The sequence below is a fragment of the Portunus trituberculatus genome, chromosome 50 (genome assembly GCF_017591435.1).
Source record: "Portunus trituberculatus isolate SZX2019 chromosome 50, ASM1759143v1, whole genome shotgun sequence".
Taxonomy (NCBI): domain Eukaryota; kingdom Metazoa; phylum Arthropoda; class Malacostraca; order Decapoda; family Portunidae; genus Portunus; species Portunus trituberculatus.
This window is the reverse complement of record NC_059304.1, coordinates 1285001-1305000: the sequence shown is the minus strand read 5'-3', so window position 1 is coordinate 1305000 and position 20000 is coordinate 1285001. Positions and strand designations below refer to the sequence as shown.

At 44.6% G+C, this 20000-nt stretch overlaps 2 protein-coding genes across 3 annotated transcripts in view; one reads left to right on the top strand and one right to left on the bottom strand.

Moving 5' to 3' along the window:
* Positions 1-20000, top strand: part of LOC123500180 (beta-1,4-mannosyltransferase egh-like) — a 93955-nt gene that overhangs the window by 29020 nt on the left and 44935 nt on the right. Inside the window, exon 1 of one of the 2 annotated variants that reach the window (XM_045248909.1) lies at positions 14314-14602. The exons of the other annotated variant lie outside the window; for it this stretch is intronic. The gene's annotated coding sequence lies outside the window, so the exon portion shown is untranslated. Of the gene's footprint in view, positions 1-14313; positions 14603-20000 lie in introns of those variants that run through there. 2 annotated transcript variants of the gene reach the window in all.
* LOC123499652 lies at positions 1701-2465 on the bottom strand. The gene has a single exon (XM_045247994.1). It carries the CDS (start codon positions 2463-2465, stop codon positions 1701-1703), a length of 765 nt encoding a protein of 254 aa, XP_045103929.1.

Here is a 20000-nt window from a genome sequence, read left to right as displayed (position 1 = left end):
CTTCCCCTCCTCCAGTAGTTGTCCCCTCGGGGCGTGGCTCCTCTGATAGGGGGGGAGGAAGAAGAGGAGGAGGAGGGATTGAAGAGAGCAAATGGAACGAGAGAGAGAGAGAGAGAGAGAGAGAGAGAGAGAGAGAGAGAGAGAGAGAGAGAGAGAGAGAGAGAGAGAGAGAGAGAGAGAGAGAGAGAGAGAGAGAGAGAGAGAGAGAGAGAGAGAGAGAGAGAGAGAGACGAACGAGGATAAAGAGGACGTAAGAGAGAGAGAGAGAGAGAGAGAGAGAGAGAGAGAGAGATGAAAAGAAGTGACAAATGAAGAGAGAGAGAGAGAGAGAGAGAGAGAGAGAGGAGTTTAAGTGAAGGATGGTGAGAATGAAGGAGGAGGAGGAGAGAAGTGATTGCCTCGGGGTTCAGCGTGAGTGAAGGTAATGGGGGGGGGGAAGATGGGGGAAGAGGTGCGGTTCTCTCTCTCTCTCTCTCTCTCTCTCTCTCTCTCTCTCTCTCTCTCTCTCTCTTCCTCTTCCCTTTTCCGTCCGTTGTTACTCTCACTTCCTTTCCCTTTCTCTGTCTGTTTGAATCTCTCTCTCTCTCTCTCTCTCTCTCTCTCTCTCTCTCTCTCTCTCTCTCTCTCTCTCTCTCTCTCTCTCTCTCTCTCGTCACATGCTTTTATTAAGATGCACTACGTCATGCGTTTGTGTGTGTGTGTCCTATCTAATCTAAGGTACTACCCCTCCCATCCTGTTTTCATGATAAACGTCAACCAAGAAACACACACTCTCTCTCTCTCTCTCTCTCTCTCTCTCTCTCTCTCTCTCTCTCTCTCTCTCTCTCTCTCTCTCTTTTATTAATGTGTGTTTGTATGTCAATACTTTCCTCTCATTCTATATATGGATAGGTCTCTCTCTCTCTCTCTCTCTCTCTCTCTCTCTCTCTCTCTCTCTCTCTCTCTCTCTCTCTCTCTCTCTCTCTGAATATCCTGTTTTTTTTCCTTATATTTGTTTTTTTACTCCGTCAGTCAGTCAGTCAGTCAGTCAGTCAGTCAGGCAGTCATGCAGTCACTTCTTTTACCAGTCAGTGAGTCGGTGAGTCAGTGATAAGCCAATCATTGACACAGTAATTTGCCCGCCTCTCGCTCACTCACACATTCACTCACTCACTCACTCACTCACTCACTCACTCACTCATTCATTCATTCATTCATTCTGTTACTTTCCCTCTCATATCCCATCCTACTCACGTCACTGACCTACCTACATACCACCACCACCACCACCACCACCACCACCACCACCACCACCACCACCACTACTACTACTACTACTACTACTACTACTACTACTACTACTACTACTACTACTACTACTACTACTACTACTATCTGGAAATCTCTAGATTGCTACTTTTTTCAGATAATTTCTCTAACTTTCGTGCATCGGAAGTGCATTTGGATATTTCTCTCTCTCTCTCTCTCTCTCTCTCTCTCTCTCTCTCTCTCTCTCTCTCTCTCTCTCTCTCTCTCTCTCTCTCTCTCTCTCTTTTATTTAAACAAATGCATATACAAAGAACGAGGCTTAAAACCCCACGTTGAGTATGGGGTTTTTGAGAATAACACATTAGTATACTGTACATTAAGACGTTATACATGAAAAATAAATAGATAAATAAAATACACTCCAATACAAAATAATTTCTTTACAATAAATACTACTGCAACACCAGCCGCGACGGGTGCCTGCCTCGCCACTTGTGGACTGCCACTTTCACTTGCTGAGTAGTCATGCTCCTCACTTGGGGAGTGGCTGCCACGAAAATGTTCCACAGGCTTGAGGTCCTGGCTGTGTAGGTGCGCTGGTGTTGGCTTGAGCGAGATCGGGGCACCTGCACTAACTCGTCACTGCGTGCCGCATCTCTGGTGCACCTCTGTGCTGTGTGTGGCTGTAGCCTCAGAGGGTTGAGGTGGGAGACTCTCTGCACTTGAGTCTTGTGGCAGACTACTAGTGCCGATACGTCTCGGCGGTGTTCCAGTGATGTCAGTGGTGCTGGGTGCTGCTCTTCTTCCTCAGTGGTCACGAGTCTCAGGGCTCGCCGCTGCACAGCATCCAGTCTCTGCATGTGGACAGCAGCACTCGACATCCAAGACAAGGCACCATACTCCATACATGGGCGTATCTGCGCCTTGTACAGAGTGAGTGTGCCTCGTGGGTCGAGGGTGTCCGCCATCCTGCGCAGGGCAGAGACTCGGAGAGATGTCTGGCGGGCGATGCCAGCGATGTGGCGGTCGAAGCGCAGGCTGCGGTCCACGCACACGCCCAGGATCTTGATGTAATCCTGGAGCGGCAGGCACTTGCCTCCAAAGCGCAACTTTCCTGAGACTGCGTGTGAGGCGTCTGGAGACCGCGAGATGACCATCGCCTGCGTCTTCTCTGGAGCGAAGTTAACTTGCCACACCTCTCCCCACTGCTCTACCATTCTGAGCTGCCTGTTCAGCTCAGTGACAGCCCGCTGACTGTCTAGGCGGCAGTAAGAGCGGGAGAGTGCAGTCATCAGCAAATGCAGCCACAGATGACAGTTGCTGGAGGAGGTCATCAATGTAGATGTTCCACAAGACTGGGCCCAGAACTGAGCCTTGTGGAACTGATGCCTGGACTGGTGAAGGCCTTGATGACTGCTCGTTGACCACTACTTGGAGAGTCCTGTCCTGGAGGTAGTCTTCGAGCAGCTTTAACAGGTCACCTTGGATGCCCTTGGCGCGAAGCTTTTCAACGAGGCCCGAGTGCCAAACCCTGTCAAAAGCCCCAGCAATGTCCAGGGCTACCACAAGGGTGTCCAGGCCTTCTTCCAGGGCATATTGCCAGTCCTTGGAGAGGAGGAGGAGGAGGTCTGCGGTGGATCGGCCAGGCCTGAAGCCAAACTCTCTCTCTCTCTCTCTCTCTCTCTCTCTCTCTCTCTCTCTCTCTCTCTCTCTCTCTCTCTCTCTCTCTCTCTCTCTCTCTCTCTCTCTCTCTTCTACCTATTCTCTCTCTCTCTACTCTCTCAAGACTTAAAATAAATCTCTCTCTCTCTCTCTCTCTCTCTCTCTCTCTCTCTCTCTCTCTCTCTCTCTCTCTCTCTCTCTCTACACTGAGTGTCACTCACAAAGAGTGTCTGGCAGTGTCTGTCTCTCTCTCTCTCTCTCTCACGTCACAAAGAGTGTCAGAGGAGTTGGCAGTGTCTGTCTCCACTTATGTGCCATCAGTTTGACACTGTGTGTGTTCATCTCCGCGGCCGTGAACAAGTTCCACATCCTGGAGACGCGTCCTGCGAAGGTGCGTTGATGCTGACACCCGTGGGATCGCGGCACCTCTACGGCGTCACCACCATTGAGCACCGTTCTCGTGCTCCGTGCGGTGACTCTTAGAGGATGACGCAGCCCTGCCAGATGTGGCACTCTTTGCACTCTCTCTCTCTCTCTCTCTCTCTCTCTCTCTCTCTCTCTCTCTCTCTCTCTCTCTCTCTCTCTCTCTCTCTCTCTCTCCACCCTTCTAATATATTACCTTTCCCTCATACTTTCCCCTTCCTTCATCATCGGTTTAGAAAGAAGGGGAGAGAGAGAGAGAGAGAGAGAGAGAGAGAGAGAGAGAGAGAGAGAGAGAGAGAAAGGAAAGGGAGAGAGGGGGAGAGGGTGAGAGGTAGAAGCAACGTCACTGCGGTGTTACGGTCCCGTCCCCCCCCCACAACCTTAATTCCCCTCTTCCCCCTTCCCTCTCACTTCTTCTCCAGGTGCTGAGGAGAGAGAGAGAGAGAGAGAGAGAGAGAGAGAGAGAGAGTTAGTTTGTGATAACTTATAGATCACATGGAAGGAACATACACCTGATACCCCTCTCTCTCTCTCTCTCTCTCTCTCTCTCTCTCTCTCTCTCTCTCTCTCTCTCTCTCTCTCTCTCGGTAACCCATCCGCTCAGTGTGTTTGATTGATTGACTGTCAAAACATGTAATGGACTACTTAAGTAAGAGAGAGAGAGAGAGAGAGAGAGAGAGAGAGAGAGAGAGAGAGAGAGAGAGAGAGAGAGGAGGAGGAGAGGGTTGATGGGTGGCCGCGTGTGTGGGTCACTGACTGGTTAACTGGATGATTGGTTGGAGTGGACGAGGAAGCTGATGAGGAGGCGACTTACTTAGTGATTGAGTGGCTGAGTGACTGACCAAGTGAATGAATGAATGAATGAATGTGTGTGTGTGTGTGTGTGTGTGTGTGTGTGTGTGTGTGTGTGTGTGTGTGTGTGTGTGTGTGTGTGTGTGTGTGTGTGTGTGTGTGTGTGTGTGTGTGTGTGTGTAATGATAATGATAATACGGTTTATTAGTAATTGCAGTACATACATATTGAAATTGTACATAGTGTGTGTGTGTGTGTGTGTGTGTGTGTGTGTGTGTGTGTGTGTGTGTGTGTGTGTGTGTGTGTGTGTGTGTAATTCACCTCGGTCGCCTACTGGTCACCCAGCCAGTCTTCCCCATTACGGAGCTCAGAGCTAATAGACCGATCTTCGGGTAGGACTGAGACCACATCACACAACACACACCGGGAAAGCGAGGCCACAACCCCTCGAGTTACATCCCGTACTTATTTACTGATAGGTGAACATGCAGGGGCTATACATTAAGAGGCTTGCCCATTTGCTTCGCCGCGCCGGGACTCGAACCCGGTCCTCTCGATTGTGTGTGTGTGTGTGTGTGTGTGTGTGTGTGTGTGTGTGTGTGTGTTAACTGGTTGAATGAGTGGAAGTAATGGTATGAATGAATGAGAGTGAGTGTTTGAGTGAATTATTTAGTGAATAGGTGTGTATATAGATGAATAATGTGATTTACTGAGTGACTGGCTGGCTGGTTGAGTGAATGCATGAGTTAATTAGTGGATTGAAATGAGCCGGAGTGGGTGGATGAATCAATAAGTGAGTGAATGATTTGAGTCAGTGAGTGAATAGAGTTCTGAATGGGTGAATGTGTAAGTAGGTGAGTCAGCGAAGAAATGGAGTTATAAATATATGTATGAATGAATGAGCGAATGAATATATGAATAGTAATGAATAACAGTGATGGTAATTAAACAAAGAAATACACAAAAGAAGAAAAAAAAAAAAAAGAAAATACATCGAAACGAGCCGACACACAAGGGAAAACAAGCAGCAACAGACGTCTTGGCCCTCTTGATTAATCCGTTAGACCCTTGAATTAAAAGATGAACAAATAAGACATTGAATTGAAAAAAAAAAAAAAAGGTTAAAAGGAAAAATACACACCAAACTTGATTACAACAAAATTCTTAACTGAAATAATTGAACTACATAACAATTTGTAATATTAGGATTAGTTACCGTGTAAGTGAAAAGAAAGGGTGGGAATCGATCTATCTATCTATCCATCTATCCATGTAAGGGTGGCAGTGTTTGTCAGTGGGGGAGTTTAAATACTAGTGAAGATAATGAATGCTTTGTGGATAGAGGTAAGTGGTGGTGGTGGTGGTGGTGGTGGTGGTGGTAGATTCATACAACTGTTCTCTCTCTCTCTCTCTCTCTCTCTCTCTCTCTCTCTCTCTCTCTCTCTCTCTCTCTCTCTCTCTCTCTCTCTCTCTCTCTCTCTCTCTCTCTCTCTCTCTCAACCAGCTTATTCCAAAATTAAATTTTCCTCCTCCTCCTCCTCTCTCTCTCTCTCTCTCTCTCTCTCTCTCTCTCTCTCTCTCTCTCTCTCTCTCTCTCTCTCTCTCTCTCTCTCTCTCTCTCTCTAAACAAACTTACTCCCACCCACACACTCCTCTCACTCCCCTCTCTTGCCACGCTTCATCTTTCCTCCCCTCTCCTCTCCTCTCCCCTCCCTCCCCTCTCCCTCTCCCTCTCCCAGTCTCCATCCCTCATCTCTCCCTTGTTTACTTTCCTTTCTACGTCCCCCTACTCCTTTCCTCTTCCTCTCTCTCTCTCTCTCTCTCTCTCTCTCTCTCTCTCTCTCTCTCTCTCTCTCTCTCTCTCTCTCTCTCTCTGACAAATGTTCGTTTTTTTCTAAATCCGGCTTCTTTTGCCTTCCTTTCCTCCTCCTCCTCCTCCTCCTCCTCCTCCTCCTCCTCCTCCTCCTCCTCCTCCTCCTCCTCCCGGCTCAGTGAGATAGTGGGAGATTGATAGGAGCGCGTGTTATCTCTCCCACTAGCTCTCCTCGTCCTTGCTTCATCATTTCTCATTATAATTATCTCATTATCACTTGTCTTCCTCGTCGGATCTTGGAGCGATGGTGACATCATGCATAACGGCGGCGGCGGCACTGGTGGTGTTGGTGGTGATAGTGGTGGTGGTGGTCGTCGTCGTGTCTGGATGGAGTGTGTCTTTGGGTCGTGGTCAGTAAGGGGCGCTGCATGGGAAGATCGTGTCTGAAGTTCTCGGGGTCGTCTGGTCGTGAGGTTGTACATACTAGAAGTTTTATTGTAGTCGTCAGTGTTTTTTTTTTTCTCATAGATATTTGTTTATTGTTAAAATTTATTCGGTATTTTAATCTCCTACATGAGTTTCTGAAGCTGTATAAAATCATCATGTAATAAGCAGAAGAAACTTGGAAACGAGTCATGGTACTGAAGGGGTTAAAGAGCCACGGAGATGATTAGCAGGGTTTTCAAGTGTTTTCCGTGTTGATAATGTAGAAATTTTGATTAAGTCTTTCACTATAAGCATAAAAAAAAAAAACACCCTACTTCAGCTACAATATACTGAAAGTAATAGAGAAGTGTTTCATTGTATTGTTCCATGTGTAAGTGTTTAGAATGACCATAAAAGACATGATTTAAGCCTCTATAAGTGCATTCCATAAACATTCTCGTAATTTTAAGCATTCTTCGCAGAATTCCTCCTTTTTGGGGGATGACATCTTTTTACTCTTCGTTTTTTTTTTATATATTTTTTTTAACCTTTTTTGTGTTTCACTTGTCCTAGAACCACTCTTGAATATACAATGGAAAGCGATCTTGTGCAGTATTTCATTCTTAACTTACATTATTCTCTACGTGTGATGTCGGGTGAGGTCACGCTGGTATACTTTCCTCCTAATGTTCGCCCTTTTGATGGCGCCATTTCATTAGAACCAGAGCCCTGTGTTGTGCCGCGTTTTCTGTTCAGAAGTGCCAAGTGCCGTGCCGCTGTGTTGGGCTGAGGACGCTGTTCTGAAATACATCCGCGTCGCACTTCCACTACCATCACAAGTTGAAGCTGCTCGGGATTTTAAGGTTGTTTTTAAGGTTTGGGTGATAGACTGATAAAATTTGTACATTATTAAGAGAAAAAATGGTCTTGAAAGCCTGGCTATTCATATCTGTGGCCGTGTAAAACTGTCGTGGTGGGAGAGCAGAGCGTTTCAGACTATGGGTTTGAGTCACGGTGGTGCTGGTGGCTGTGGTGAGGTCAAGGTTGTTTGTTCTGTTTTGGTATTATGAGGGACATGTTAAACTGATGGGTTTCTTAGGCCATGTTTCCATATACTGTATTAATTAACAACTGACTGATACCATGATCTCTTTAGTTAGTTAATTACATATTCTTATTAACTATTGTTATTAAGGAACTGAGTGTGTCCCATTGGAAATTTGTATAATATGAATGTCGTATCTTAGACAGTAGTGGGTAAGAAAACAAAATCATAAAATAAACATAAATTGATGAGTAAATCGTCCCCAGTGATAGAGTTTATGTGCAAACCACAAATGTTAGCATGATTTTTAAGTGGCGATTATTAAACCAAATGTTCTGGCGTAACACTCCCCCGTCTCGCAGCCAAACGAGTCGTGTGAGACAAGACGTGTAGCGTCGGGTGGCGTAGTGGTGACATCTTTACACCCATCCTAGTCCTCTGTTGTTAGAGGCTTTACTATCTCATAGGCACTGTTTATAAAAGCCACAGAGGTGATGAGTCATTATCATTATATTTTTTCCAGTTTCTGATGTAGAATTCTTGTTAATCATGACATGTGTTTGAGTAGTCCGGACACGATTGTAAAGGCTGCAGATGTGATAAGGTAGGTTTCAGAAAATTTATTCCCTCAGAAACACTGTTTATAAAGGTCACATGTGATGTCTGTTTCTTATTGTATTTTTCTAGTTAGTGATGCAGATTTTTTGTTAAGCTACTCGAATCGTAACACTAGTGCAACTTTTTAAAGCTGATATACCCTCGACATGTTTGTAAGTATAGAGACTGCAGAGTAGACAAGTTAGGTTCCCATAGGTATCTGTTTTTCCCAGCAGTGATGTGAAATTCGTGTTAAACTATCTCATGGTGTTATTTTCAAACTCGTGCTGTAGAATTCTTGTTAAAACTATCACTGGGGCCATGACACCACTTACTGGCGCGGTGATATCCATTATAGCCTATTAACGTTATAAGTATAGATAGAGTCCGGAAACGTGTGTAAAGGTCGTGCACAGAGATTAATCTGGTTATTAAGGATGTTTTAATCTTTTCTATCTTTCTCCTCATTTCCTTTGTCTTGAGGTCTCGAGAGAAATTTCAAAACACTTCTCAAATTTGGATAACCATTTTCTGGCGACACTTTAGATTTATCTTCAGCGAGACTTAAGTGATATCTTTTTTCGTTACCCTATGCCAAAGCTTGTTTTTACTTAGAAAAGGATAAGTAATTCTTTGTTTATATAACTCGGGTAACAAATCTTTTCTCCATATAGTAAAGACAATAGTTTTTGTTTCTCGCCTTTCAGTTTTGAATCTTTTTAACCCTTTCACTGCTTTTAACCCTTTTCCATGGTTCTTTAATGTCAAACAGCGCCGAAACATCGCATTTCTTCTGCATATGTAACTAAATATTCTTATGTCTATGCAATGGAAAACCTAATCTTTTTAATGCCTTTCACTTTCTTGTATGAAGTTTATGTAGTACTCTTAATGGTGTGAGTTGTTGCATACCGTAGTGAAATGGTTACTCTGATATAGAATGGTGAATGTAAACACTAGCCTAACAATATTATGCAGCAATGTTCTCCCTGGCTGTTAATAAATCACTTCTCAATGACATTAAACCAATGAAAACAAAGCGGCCTTCATAGCTCTCAATTTACGTCTTTCAACCGTGAGGTGTGTTATTAATCGTGTATCTTAGCAGTCATATAACCTTATAGTACATTAATGACCCTCACTAGCTGGTTATATCAATGGTAACAAATCTACTGCCCATAAAAACAAGGCGATGAAAACAGATGGTACACATAGCGGTCTTGATAACACACTGAACCGTCTTTGTGTCTGGCGGCGTGATGATCCCTCCCTCTCTCTCCCTCTCCCTCTCGCCCTACCCATACAGTACGCCACCCTAAAGTTCCTTGTGCGTGGTGGAGTGATAAAACCTCCTTTAATTACATCTCATGGTCCGGGGCTGAGTTGTGCATTGGGGTAAGATTGCATTCCCAGCTAGATTCTCTTTTAATGCACGAATGAGGAAGTGTGTGCAGCAGTGTGTGGCGGTGCAGCAACATCACTATTGTATTGGTGAGCTCTTTTGAGGTAGAATAAGCAGTATATTTAGTTAGTTACCATTTTGAGATGTTCGTAATACAGGGTCCTAGTAGAGCCTCATAATTGTAGTATTAGTAAGTTGTGTTGTTATGATGTACAACAAAAGCATAAACAACACTCCTAGGCATTTATAAATTAGTACAGTGCAACAGCATAAATAGCACTGGTAAGCTGTTATGAAGATGAACAGCATAGTCAGCATAGCGAAACGTTCATGAAATACATTGCAGCGTAGTTAGCATGTTACACTATTATGAAACAAACAGCACCTTTGTCAGCATTGCCACGCCTTAAGAAAGCATTGCAGTGTATAGTCAGCATTACAAACCACCACAGCATGAAGAAAAACATATATGCTCAGCAATACCACGGCGCGAATCAGCACCTCAGCAGTCCGCTATCGCCGAGAGGCAGGAATGAACAACACCATTCAGCCAGTCGGCATAACACAAGTCCTGATATTTGTTAAAATCAGCAGTGTGTGTGTGTGTGTGTGTGTGTGTGTGTGTGTGTGTGTGTGTGTGTGTGTGTGTGAGATCTATCTATACAGTAACGCCCTCATTATTTAAAGTTCCCAGACATTAATGTAGGAAAAAGAAAGGATATATGTATATATATTTTCTTTTATCTTTCATTTACACAAAAAAATATGAAAATTGTAATAGAAATAGATGAATGTATAAGTGTAATGAAAAAAGGGAAGGAAAAAAAAACGGTACGCTAACACACACACACACACACACACACACACACACACACACACACACACACACACACACACACACACACACACACACTCTCTCTCTCTCTCTCTCTCTCTCTCTCTCTCTCTCTCTCTCTCTCTCTCTCTCTCTCTCTCCGGGTTATGGTATTTTCCACTTTTATCTTTTAGTTTCCTCCGTCAGCGTACAGTACATACGCTCCACTGACGTAACTCTTCATAGATATTCTTGTCACTCCTTGCCACTTGACAGTACTGACACCACCACCACCATCATTACAGATAGAATTCAGGACTGTGGTGATTTGCTGTGGTGGTGGCTTAGTGATCTGCAATGTCACCACCACCACCACCATCATCATCGTCATCGTCATCGTCATCAACGTCTCTTCAATTTGATCCAAAAATATTTTACCATAATAATTTTCATTACCATTTTTACTCAACGTGCTGGTTTAGTTATTTAATTACGACTTTTTATTCATTTGCTCTTTTTACGTGGGAAAGAATTGATGGCCCTTTTTTTTTTTTTTTTCAATGGACCTTTGTTGTTGTTGTTATTGTTGTTGTTTGTTAAGCAGAAACTATGACAAAAACATAAATAAATCAATGTGAACGAATAGTTATTGATTATTTTATTATTATTATTATTATTATTATTATTATTATTATTATTGTTGTTATTATTTTTATTTTTCAGTGATAACTATTTGATGGACGTTTTATTTTGATTGCCTACTTTATTTTTGTTGTTGTTGTTGTTGTTGTTGCTGTTGTTGTAATCACTTCAAGAGACATTTTTAACCTAATGATTTCGTTTTTCCTAGACATCTCTTGTATTTCTTCCAGTTTGAATCTGTCTTAATGAACACTCTTCTTTCGCTATCAGTACCGGATTTGATGTGTCCCCGTTAGTTCTCTCTCTCTCTCTCTCTCTCTCTCTCTCTCTCTCTCTCTCTCTCTCTCTCTCTCTCTCTCTCTCTCTCTCTCTCTCTCTCTCTCTCTCATTATATCCCTCCTCTCCCTCCTCCCTCACTCTCACTTCACTCTCCCATCCTCCTTCCTAAGCTCCTTTCCTGCGCCACTCTCCCTCTCACTCCCTCTCACTCTCGCCTCTTAGCTCACCTACTTACCCACCTCTCCACTTTCTCTTTCCACTCACCCGACCACTAATTTTACTCCTATGCCCTTTGGCTCTCACTCCTTCCCTCCATTCTCTCTCTCTCTCTCTCTCTCTCTCTCTCTCTCTCTCTCTCTCTCTCTCTCTCTCTCTCTCTCTCTCTCTCTCTCTCTCTCTCGTGTGCACTACTCGTCACAAATGTAACAGTGTCCCTTTAACTCGCCGACACAGCTCCAGGCCCTGACCTCTCCAGGGAACGAAGCATTCTTCAGTGTGACCTGTTTTACCCTTGACCCATTCTGCCTTGCCTTGCCTTGCCGTGCCTCGCCTCGTCTCGCTGTGCCTTGCCTTGCCTTGCCTTCCCTTGCTTTGCTTTTCTTTGGTTTTCTTTGCTTTGCTTTTCTTTGCTTTGCCTTGCCTCGCCTTGCCGTGCCTCGCCTTGCCTTGCCTTGCCTTGCCTTGCCTTGCCTTGTCTCGCCTCGCCTCACCTCACCTCACCTCACCTCACCTCACCTTGCCTTGCCTTCTCTTCTTTTCTCCCCTTCCATTTGCTTCTCCCTTCAATATCCATTATTTTTCCTTATATATATATATATATATATATATATATATATATATATATATATTTTTTTTTTTTTTTTTTCCTTTCATTCCTTTCTATTTTTTTTCTTTTCCTCTCTACCTTTACATTCATTCATCCATCTCTTCTTTCCTCTATCCTTCATTTTCCTTTCCTTCCCTTCAGTGTTGTCTTGTGCGCTGGTAAGCCGTGACCCCAGCCTTAGGTCACCTCCCTCACATTGTGACCTCTCTTTCTCGTAACGTAACCTTTTGTAGCTTGGCACTAGATCTCGTACACACACACACACACACACACACACACACACACACACACACACACACACACACACACACACACACACACACACACACACACACACACACACACACACACAATGGCAGCATTCCCTAGTGTCATGTAGTGTACCTTTACTAATTTATTCCCCATGGAAGTATTTGAGATTTTTCCCTTACATTTTTTCCTTGCTTTTCTTACTTTTCCTTACTTTTTTCTTACTCCATTGTTTTTCTTCTTTTTCTCTTGCTTTCTTCTTCTTCTTCTTCTTCTTCTTCTTCTTCTTCTTCTTCTTCTTCTTCTTCTTCTTCTTCTTCTTCTTCTTCTTCTTGTACCTCCGCATCACGTTTCATGGGTGTAAGTCTGTAAGATGTACTACAACCCCCTTCCTTCACCCCTCTCTCTCTCTCTCTCTCTCTCTCTCTCTCTCTCTCTCTCTCTCTCTCTCTCTCTCTCTCTCTCTCTCTCTCTCTCTCTCTCTCTCTCTCTCTCTCTCTCTCTCTCTCTCTCTCTCTCTCTGTGTGTGTGTGTGTGTGTGTGTGTGTGTGTGTGTGTGTGTGTGTGTGTGTGTGGTACTGCAGTTGTTTGTTCTCGAGTGGCGGGCATTGGGTAGTTGTGTGTGTGTGTGTGTGTGTGTGTGTGTGTGTATGTGTATGTGTATGTGTATGTATGTGGCGGGCGCGGGATAGAATCTGGCATGCCTTGTGTCTCGGTAGCATATTATGTAATGGGTGATGCTTTACCCTTCAAGTAATTTACACTGGCATGGTGAGGATTATTAGTGTGATGTGGTTGGGTGTGGGGTGTTGGAGTGTGGTAGTGTTGTGGTGTGTGCTGTTGGTGTGGTGTGTTGTGGTGTGGTGTTTGGTGCGGTGTGGTGTGGGTGTGGTGTGGTGTGGTGTGGTGTGGGTGTGGTGTAGTGTGGGTGTGGGTGTGGTGTGATATGATGTGATGTGGTGTGGTGTGGGTGGTGTGTGGTGTGGGTGGTGTGGTGTGGTGTGGTGTTTGGTGTGGTGTGGTGTTGTGTTTGGTGTGATGTGGTGTGGTGGTGTGGTGTGGTGTGGAAGGTAAGTGACTGATTGATAGTGTCTTTTTTACCAGTACGTGCTGTTGTAAATCCTCCTCCGGCACACGTCACACCCAACTTGTTCATATAGTCAAACTCGAGGAAGTGAATAGAGGTGACACGATTTCCTAAAAAAAACTTCACTTTTTTTTTTATGTGATATGTGACTGACTATCAGAAGCAAAAAGAACCGTAAAATTTATACCTGTGACTTCTGACTGTATGCATATGTAGAGTTAACTACTACTACTACTACTACTACTACTACTACTACTACTACTACTACTACTACTACTACTACTTGTGTTCCTTAATGTAGTTTCCAAGCGAGGCAGCCAGGCAGAACAGAACATAACGCCTTGCTGGACTGTCTGCGCCGCCTCGTGAAATGTACCACACCTTGTTCACGTTCTCAAAAATTTGGCTTCTTGGCGTCTCTTCTTCTACTTATATAGTAACGGAATTATATTGGAAGTCGTAGGGATTTCCATGTGTGTGTTGGTGCTGGTAGTGATGCTGTGACAAGGATTCTGCACCGTCAGTTGGGAAAACACACGTAAGACCACAACTTATTATCTGTGGCTTTCTTTAATGTATAGCTGTGTGTGTGTGTGTGTGTGTGTGTGTGTGTGTGTGTGTGTGTGTGTGTGTGTGTGTGTGTGTGTGTGTGTGTGAGAGAGAGAGAGAGAGAGAGAGAGAGAGATAACTTGGTAGAGCGGATTTATGTCTGGGGGATGATCAGTGTGGCGACCGTATTCTGAAGCGGCTTGTTCACTCATCACCACTATTTCCAAATGCCAAAAAGATACTTAGCCGGTTCTCAAGACTATGTAGAAATCTTGTTCATCTGACACTATAACCTTAAAAAATCTTGTGTCACTTCACCGAAGGACTTTTTTGAGTACGCCAATGGAGACAGAAGTGCTTCAAAATATGAGGCCAATTTTGCTGTGCGTTTTCCTCACTGATGGTGCAGAATACATGGTAAACTATCGCCAGGAACCATCACTCGTGGAAGCTTCGAGTAATTTCCATCAGTGTCTGTGTGAGAGGAAGCGGAGATAAGGCGGATGCGGATTTAGTAACACGCATAGTTCCTCACTTGAGGCTGCTCTCGAAGACATTATCAGTGTAATGACTCGGTATTGCAAAGAAATGACGGACGTCATAGCCCAGGCTGAATGACTCATGCTATTATCACTTCACACCTCAACCTGGCCGCCTTCCAACTCAAATGTTACTCCCACCAAGCCAACTAAGCCAGTCAACCAGTAACTGTCACCTTACACCTGCCCTGCTGCACACCGTCGCTACTGTACGTACTTACCCAGCCACTCTTATTGTATGTACATATTCTCACTACCCAACGTGTTCGCCTCTTTCGTTCAAACTATAGATTACACATCTTATACAAGCATCTCTACCTTTGCATCGCCTTATTCCTGCCCTGCTGCAGGCCACTATTAGGTACACTTTCTTAATTATTCTTGTGGTACTCTTCCTATTCTCTTCCAGATTTTAGTGACAGTTTAAAAGGATACGGGATGGGATGTGTTTTCGTGCTTCTTTATAGTGATAGTTTGACAAATATTCAGGATTTTTGTAGCTGTTTTCTTGATTCTGGTGATACTTTGACAAGATTCAAGATTTTTTCCTGGTCTTTTCTTGATTTTAGTGATTATTTAACGAGATTTGTGGGATTTTTATTGTGTTTCCAGGATTCCATTGACAGTTCAACAAGGATTCAGGATTTTGGATGTGCTTTCATGATTCCATTAATTATTATTATTTTTTTTTATTTTCAATATTTATTTTTTCGTGGTTTAAGTGATTCTTTAACATATTCCACAATATTTTTGGGGAGAAAAATTGTTTACAAGAAGGTAAAAAGCCGACTAATGATCGACGTAGCCATTTGAAAACTTTCCTGTTACGAGAGAACAAAAGGAATACTAGTCTTGGTGCAGTGTTACTTGTTTGTCCGCCTTGTGCATATCTCTCACAGTATTCGTCTGTTTTACATGTCCATTGTTATAGTAAAGCAGTTGTTAATCACACACACACACACACACACACACACACACACACACACACACACACACACACACACACACACGGTCCGGTAGCTCAGTGGTTAGAGCGCTGGCTTCACAAGCCAGATGACCGGGGTTCGATTCCCCGGCCGGGTGGAGATATTTGGGTGTGTCTCCTTTCACGTGTAGCCCCTGTTCACCTAGCAGTGAGTAGGTACGGGATGTAAATCGAGGAGTTGTGACCTTGTTGTCCCGGTGTGTGGTGTGTGCCTGGTCTCAGACCTATCCCAAGATCGGAAATAATGAGCTCTGAGCTCGTTCCGTAGGGTAACGTCTGGCTGTCTCGTCAGAGACTGCAGCAGATCAAACAGTGAATTACACACACACACACACACACACACACACACACACACACACACACACACACACACACACACACACACACACACACATTGTCTCTTAAGTTCTGTGAAGCCTTGTGTGTATCTATGTTTGTGCACACTCAAGATCCGGCTCTCTCTCTCTCTCTCTCTCTCTCTCTCTCTCTCTCTCTCTCTCTCTCTCTCTCTCTCTCTCTCTCTCTCTCTCTCTCTCTCTCTCTCTCTCTCTCTCTCTCTCTCTCTCTCTCTCTCTCTCTCTACTCATCCCTTCCCTTCCCGTGTGCAGACAGTCGTGTCATCATGCTCATCTTCTCTCCCTCTCTCCCTCCAAGCTCATGGCAGATACACACACACAGCGAGAGTATGTATTACTGAGGCTTGACAGGTGTGACTCCCTGACCCGTGACACCCTGACTCACCAATGTTGTATTGTATCAATCATCGACTCAACGTCGCCCTGCTGCTGCTGCTGCTGCTCTGCTCCTCGTACTTTTTTTTTTTTTCCTACTTGTACTACAACAACAATAACTATTTGCTACTACTACTATTGCTACTGCAACTACTATTACTACTACTACTACTACTACTACTACTACTACTACTACTACTACTACTACTACTACTACTACTACTACTACTACTATTTTTATCTTATTTTCTTCCTCCATCATCGCCTCCTCCTCCTCCTCTTCCTCTTCCTCTTCCTCTTCCTCCTCCTCCTCCTCCTCCTCCTCCTCCTCCTCCTCCTCCTCCTCCTCCTCCTCCTCCTCCTCCTCCCGCACTATCTTCCACTTGCATTCATCCACCTTCCCAATACTTGTCTCCTCAATCTCTCTCTCTCTCTCTCTCTCTCTCTCTCTCTCTCTGGTTTTTCCTCCCGACTTAATCTCATTACGGCGTGATGTTCCTAAAATTGGTTCTCATGTCGCTATCTAGGGAAAAACAAAACAAAAGGACGAGGTTTTGCTTTTGCTTCCCTTCACCACCCACAATGTCACTTTTCTCTCGTATAATCCCTCCGCACCAGCTTGTTCTCTCTCTCTCTCTCTCTCTCTCTCTCTCTCTCTCTCTCTCTCTCTCTCTCTCTCTCTCTCTCTCTCTCTCTCTCTCTCTCTCTCTCTCTCTGCGTGGTCTGTGTGTGTGTGTGTGTGTGTGTGTGTGAGAGAGAGAGAGAGAGAGAGAGAGAGAAATGGTGAGGGTGATAATTACTTCTTTTTTTGTGGCAGTTTTTATCATTATTCTCTCTCTCTCTCTCTCTCTCTCTCTCTCTCTCTCTCTCTCTCTCTCTCTCTCTCTCTCTCTCTCTCGTCAGGATGTGTTGGAAAAGAATGCCGTTTTACTTTTAGCATAATTATTATCACTATTTCTAAAAAAATGTATAAATTTTTAAGTCCATGCAGCAAAAAACTAGTAGTAGTAATAGTAGTAGTAGTAGTAGTAGTGGCAGTAGTAGTAATAGTAGTAGTAGTAGTAGTAATAGTAGTAGTAGTAATAGTAATAAAAACAAATACATCCTTTCCTTTTTCCCCTTTTCCTTTTTTTTTTCTCTTTTTATCACCCTCTCTGTGTCCCCTATTCCTCTTCCTCTCTGTCCCCATTTCTTATTTACTGGCGCTCCACCACTGCGTATTGCGTAATAGTAGTAGTAGTAGTAGTAGTAGCAGCAGTAGTAGTAGTAATAGTAGTAGTAGTAACAGTAGTAGTAGTCGCAGCAGCAGCAGCAGCAGTAGTAATAGTAGTAGTAGTTGCAGTAGTAGTAGCAGCAGTAATAGCAGCAGTAGTAGTAGTAGTAGTTGTAGTAGTAGTAGTAGTAGTAGTGGTAGTAGTACTAGTAGTAGTAGTCGTAATTGTGAAGAATACTAAGGTGTGTGTGTGTGTGTGTGTGTGTGTGTGTGTGTGTGTGTGTGTGTGTGTGTGTGTGTGTGTGTTTCACTGTTTGATCTGCTGCAGTCTCTGACGAGACAGCCAGACGTTACCCTACGGAACGAGCTCAGAGCTCATTAATTCCGATCTTCGGATAGGCCTGAGACCAGGCACACACCACACACCGGGACAACAAGGTCACAACTCCTCGATTTACATCCCGTACCTACTCACTGCTAGGTGAACAGGGGCTACACGTGAAAGGAGACACACCGAAATATCTGCACCAGGCCGGAGAATCGAACTCCGGTCCTCTGGCTTGTGAAGCCAGCGCTCTAACCACTGAGCTACCGTGTGTGTGTGTGTGTGTGTGTGTGTGTGTGTGTGTGTGTGTGTGTGTGTGTGTGTGTGTGTGTGTGTGTGTGTGTGTGTGTGTGTGTGTGTGTGTTTACCTAGCTGATTTAAGCTAGGTACTACTACTACTACTACTACTACTACTACTACTACTACTACTACTACTACTACTACTACTACTACTACTACTACTACTGTGTGTGTGTGTGTGTGTGTGTGTGTGTGTGTGTGTGTGTGTGTGTGTGTGTGTGTACGGTTCGTGGATAGCGTGGCGTTCCGGGTATGTGGCTGTGTTGTTGCTATTGGTGGTGATGGTGGTGGTGTCGCGGATGTGATGTTGATGTTGGTTGTGGTGTGGAACTGATTTCCGTGGTGGTGGTGGTGGTGGTGACTGACTGAGTGACCTTGGTTCGGCTGTGTTGCTGGAGTGGAATGTGAATGCAACATGCGTGGCCTTGCTGTTCTGTCAGGAGTGATGTCAGCCTTACTCTTCTAGTTTGGTGATGTCACGCTCTAAGGACCGCCCATAGCCGTTGTTTAGATGGCTGGGCAATGAAATGGGAGGTTGGGAGGCTGAGACTGTATTTTGAAATGCTTCTGCGCCGCATCGCCACTACATTGGAAAGGCTCTATGAAGTTGAAATTGCACGGTTTTTTAGGTGTGTTTTTATCGTTTCAACGACAGATAAACAACATATTTGCATTATTAACAAGATAAACACTCTTGAGAACGGGGCTAGTCATCTGTGTGGCTTTGAAAATAGTCGTGGTGAGAGTAAAGCGTTTCAGAAGATGGACCTGCTGCGGTGGCTGCTGGCTAGGCGGCTGCGTGGTTGGGTTCCTGTCGTGACGTACAGTTGCCCAAGCCTACCCCCATCCCCTCTCCCTGCCCTTTTTGTCTCCCCAACCTTGAACTTGTGAGGGGGCGGGGTCTGCCTTCCGACTCCTCCCCCCCACCCACCCGCATCTCCTTCCACTTCTAATCCCCAACCCACCCTTACCACTACTACCTGAATCTTGCTCCCTGGTGACAAAAGCATACTGGACTGGACGAGGGATGGGAGAGGGAGGCAGGAGGAATGAGCAAAGGGGGGGAAGTTGGAAGAAGTCAGAAGTGGTGAAGAGGGGGAGGGGAGGAGGAAGTTGAGAAGTGGTGGCCGGCCTTGTCTTACCTGAGTGTGTGTTATCAGGTTTTTAATCTGTTTTACCTGTGACGTCAGTATGTTGTTCCTTCACCTCATCGAACAACCTCGCAGAGCCTCTCCTCCTCCTCCTCCTCCTCCTCCTCAGGCAGTCAGCATCCTAAATATAATCCTGGGCCGCGCCGCTGGAGGGCCGAGGGAGGGAGTGAGGCAGGGTGCAACTATGTAACACTGGTCCACTATAACGCTCTCCTTGCGCCGCACCTCTGCCGTACACATCTCTCCCAAGTCTTTCGCACAATTGACCTATTGTGCACCATCTGCAGACTGGTGTTTTCTAGCAATTGATAAGATTTTGATACAGTGTCTATTGATATTTCGAAAAACTTCCACGCTGTATCCCGACTAGATTATTAAAAATATTATTGTTGAAGTCATAAGTGATTTTTATGGTCCTAGTGACATATTAACAAGATTTTTACGTTATTAACAGGAGAAACACATGTGAGAATCCGGATAATTTGTCTGTATGACCTTTTGAAATAGTGAGGGTGAATGAGTTAAGCGTTTCTAAATAGCTCCGTGTTTATGTCACATCACTTTATCTATCAATATCTACGCATGTTATCTCTGTTGCATCATCGTACCTAACCTCGACGTCTTTCTGCCTAGTATATCTTCCTCACACACACACACACACACACACACACACACACACACACACACACACACACACACACACACACACACACACACACCTATTGCCCTTCAACCACGTGTACTAGTGTGTGTGTGTGTGTGTGTGTGTGTGTGTGTGTGTTGAGGCATACAAACAGCGTCCTTCAAGTCACTCGGCGGTAACATACACACATACACACCTCGCCGTTTGTCGGGTCTTCATTTCCTGTATCCTCGAGGCGGTGCGTTCACTCTCACCCTGC

What these genes read in the sequence shown, in the direction of transcription:
- LOC123499652 (XM_045247994.1), bottom strand. Translation starts at nt 2,465, where the DNA reads ATGGTAGAGCAGTGGGGAGAGGTGTGGCAAGTTAACTTCGCTCCAGAG.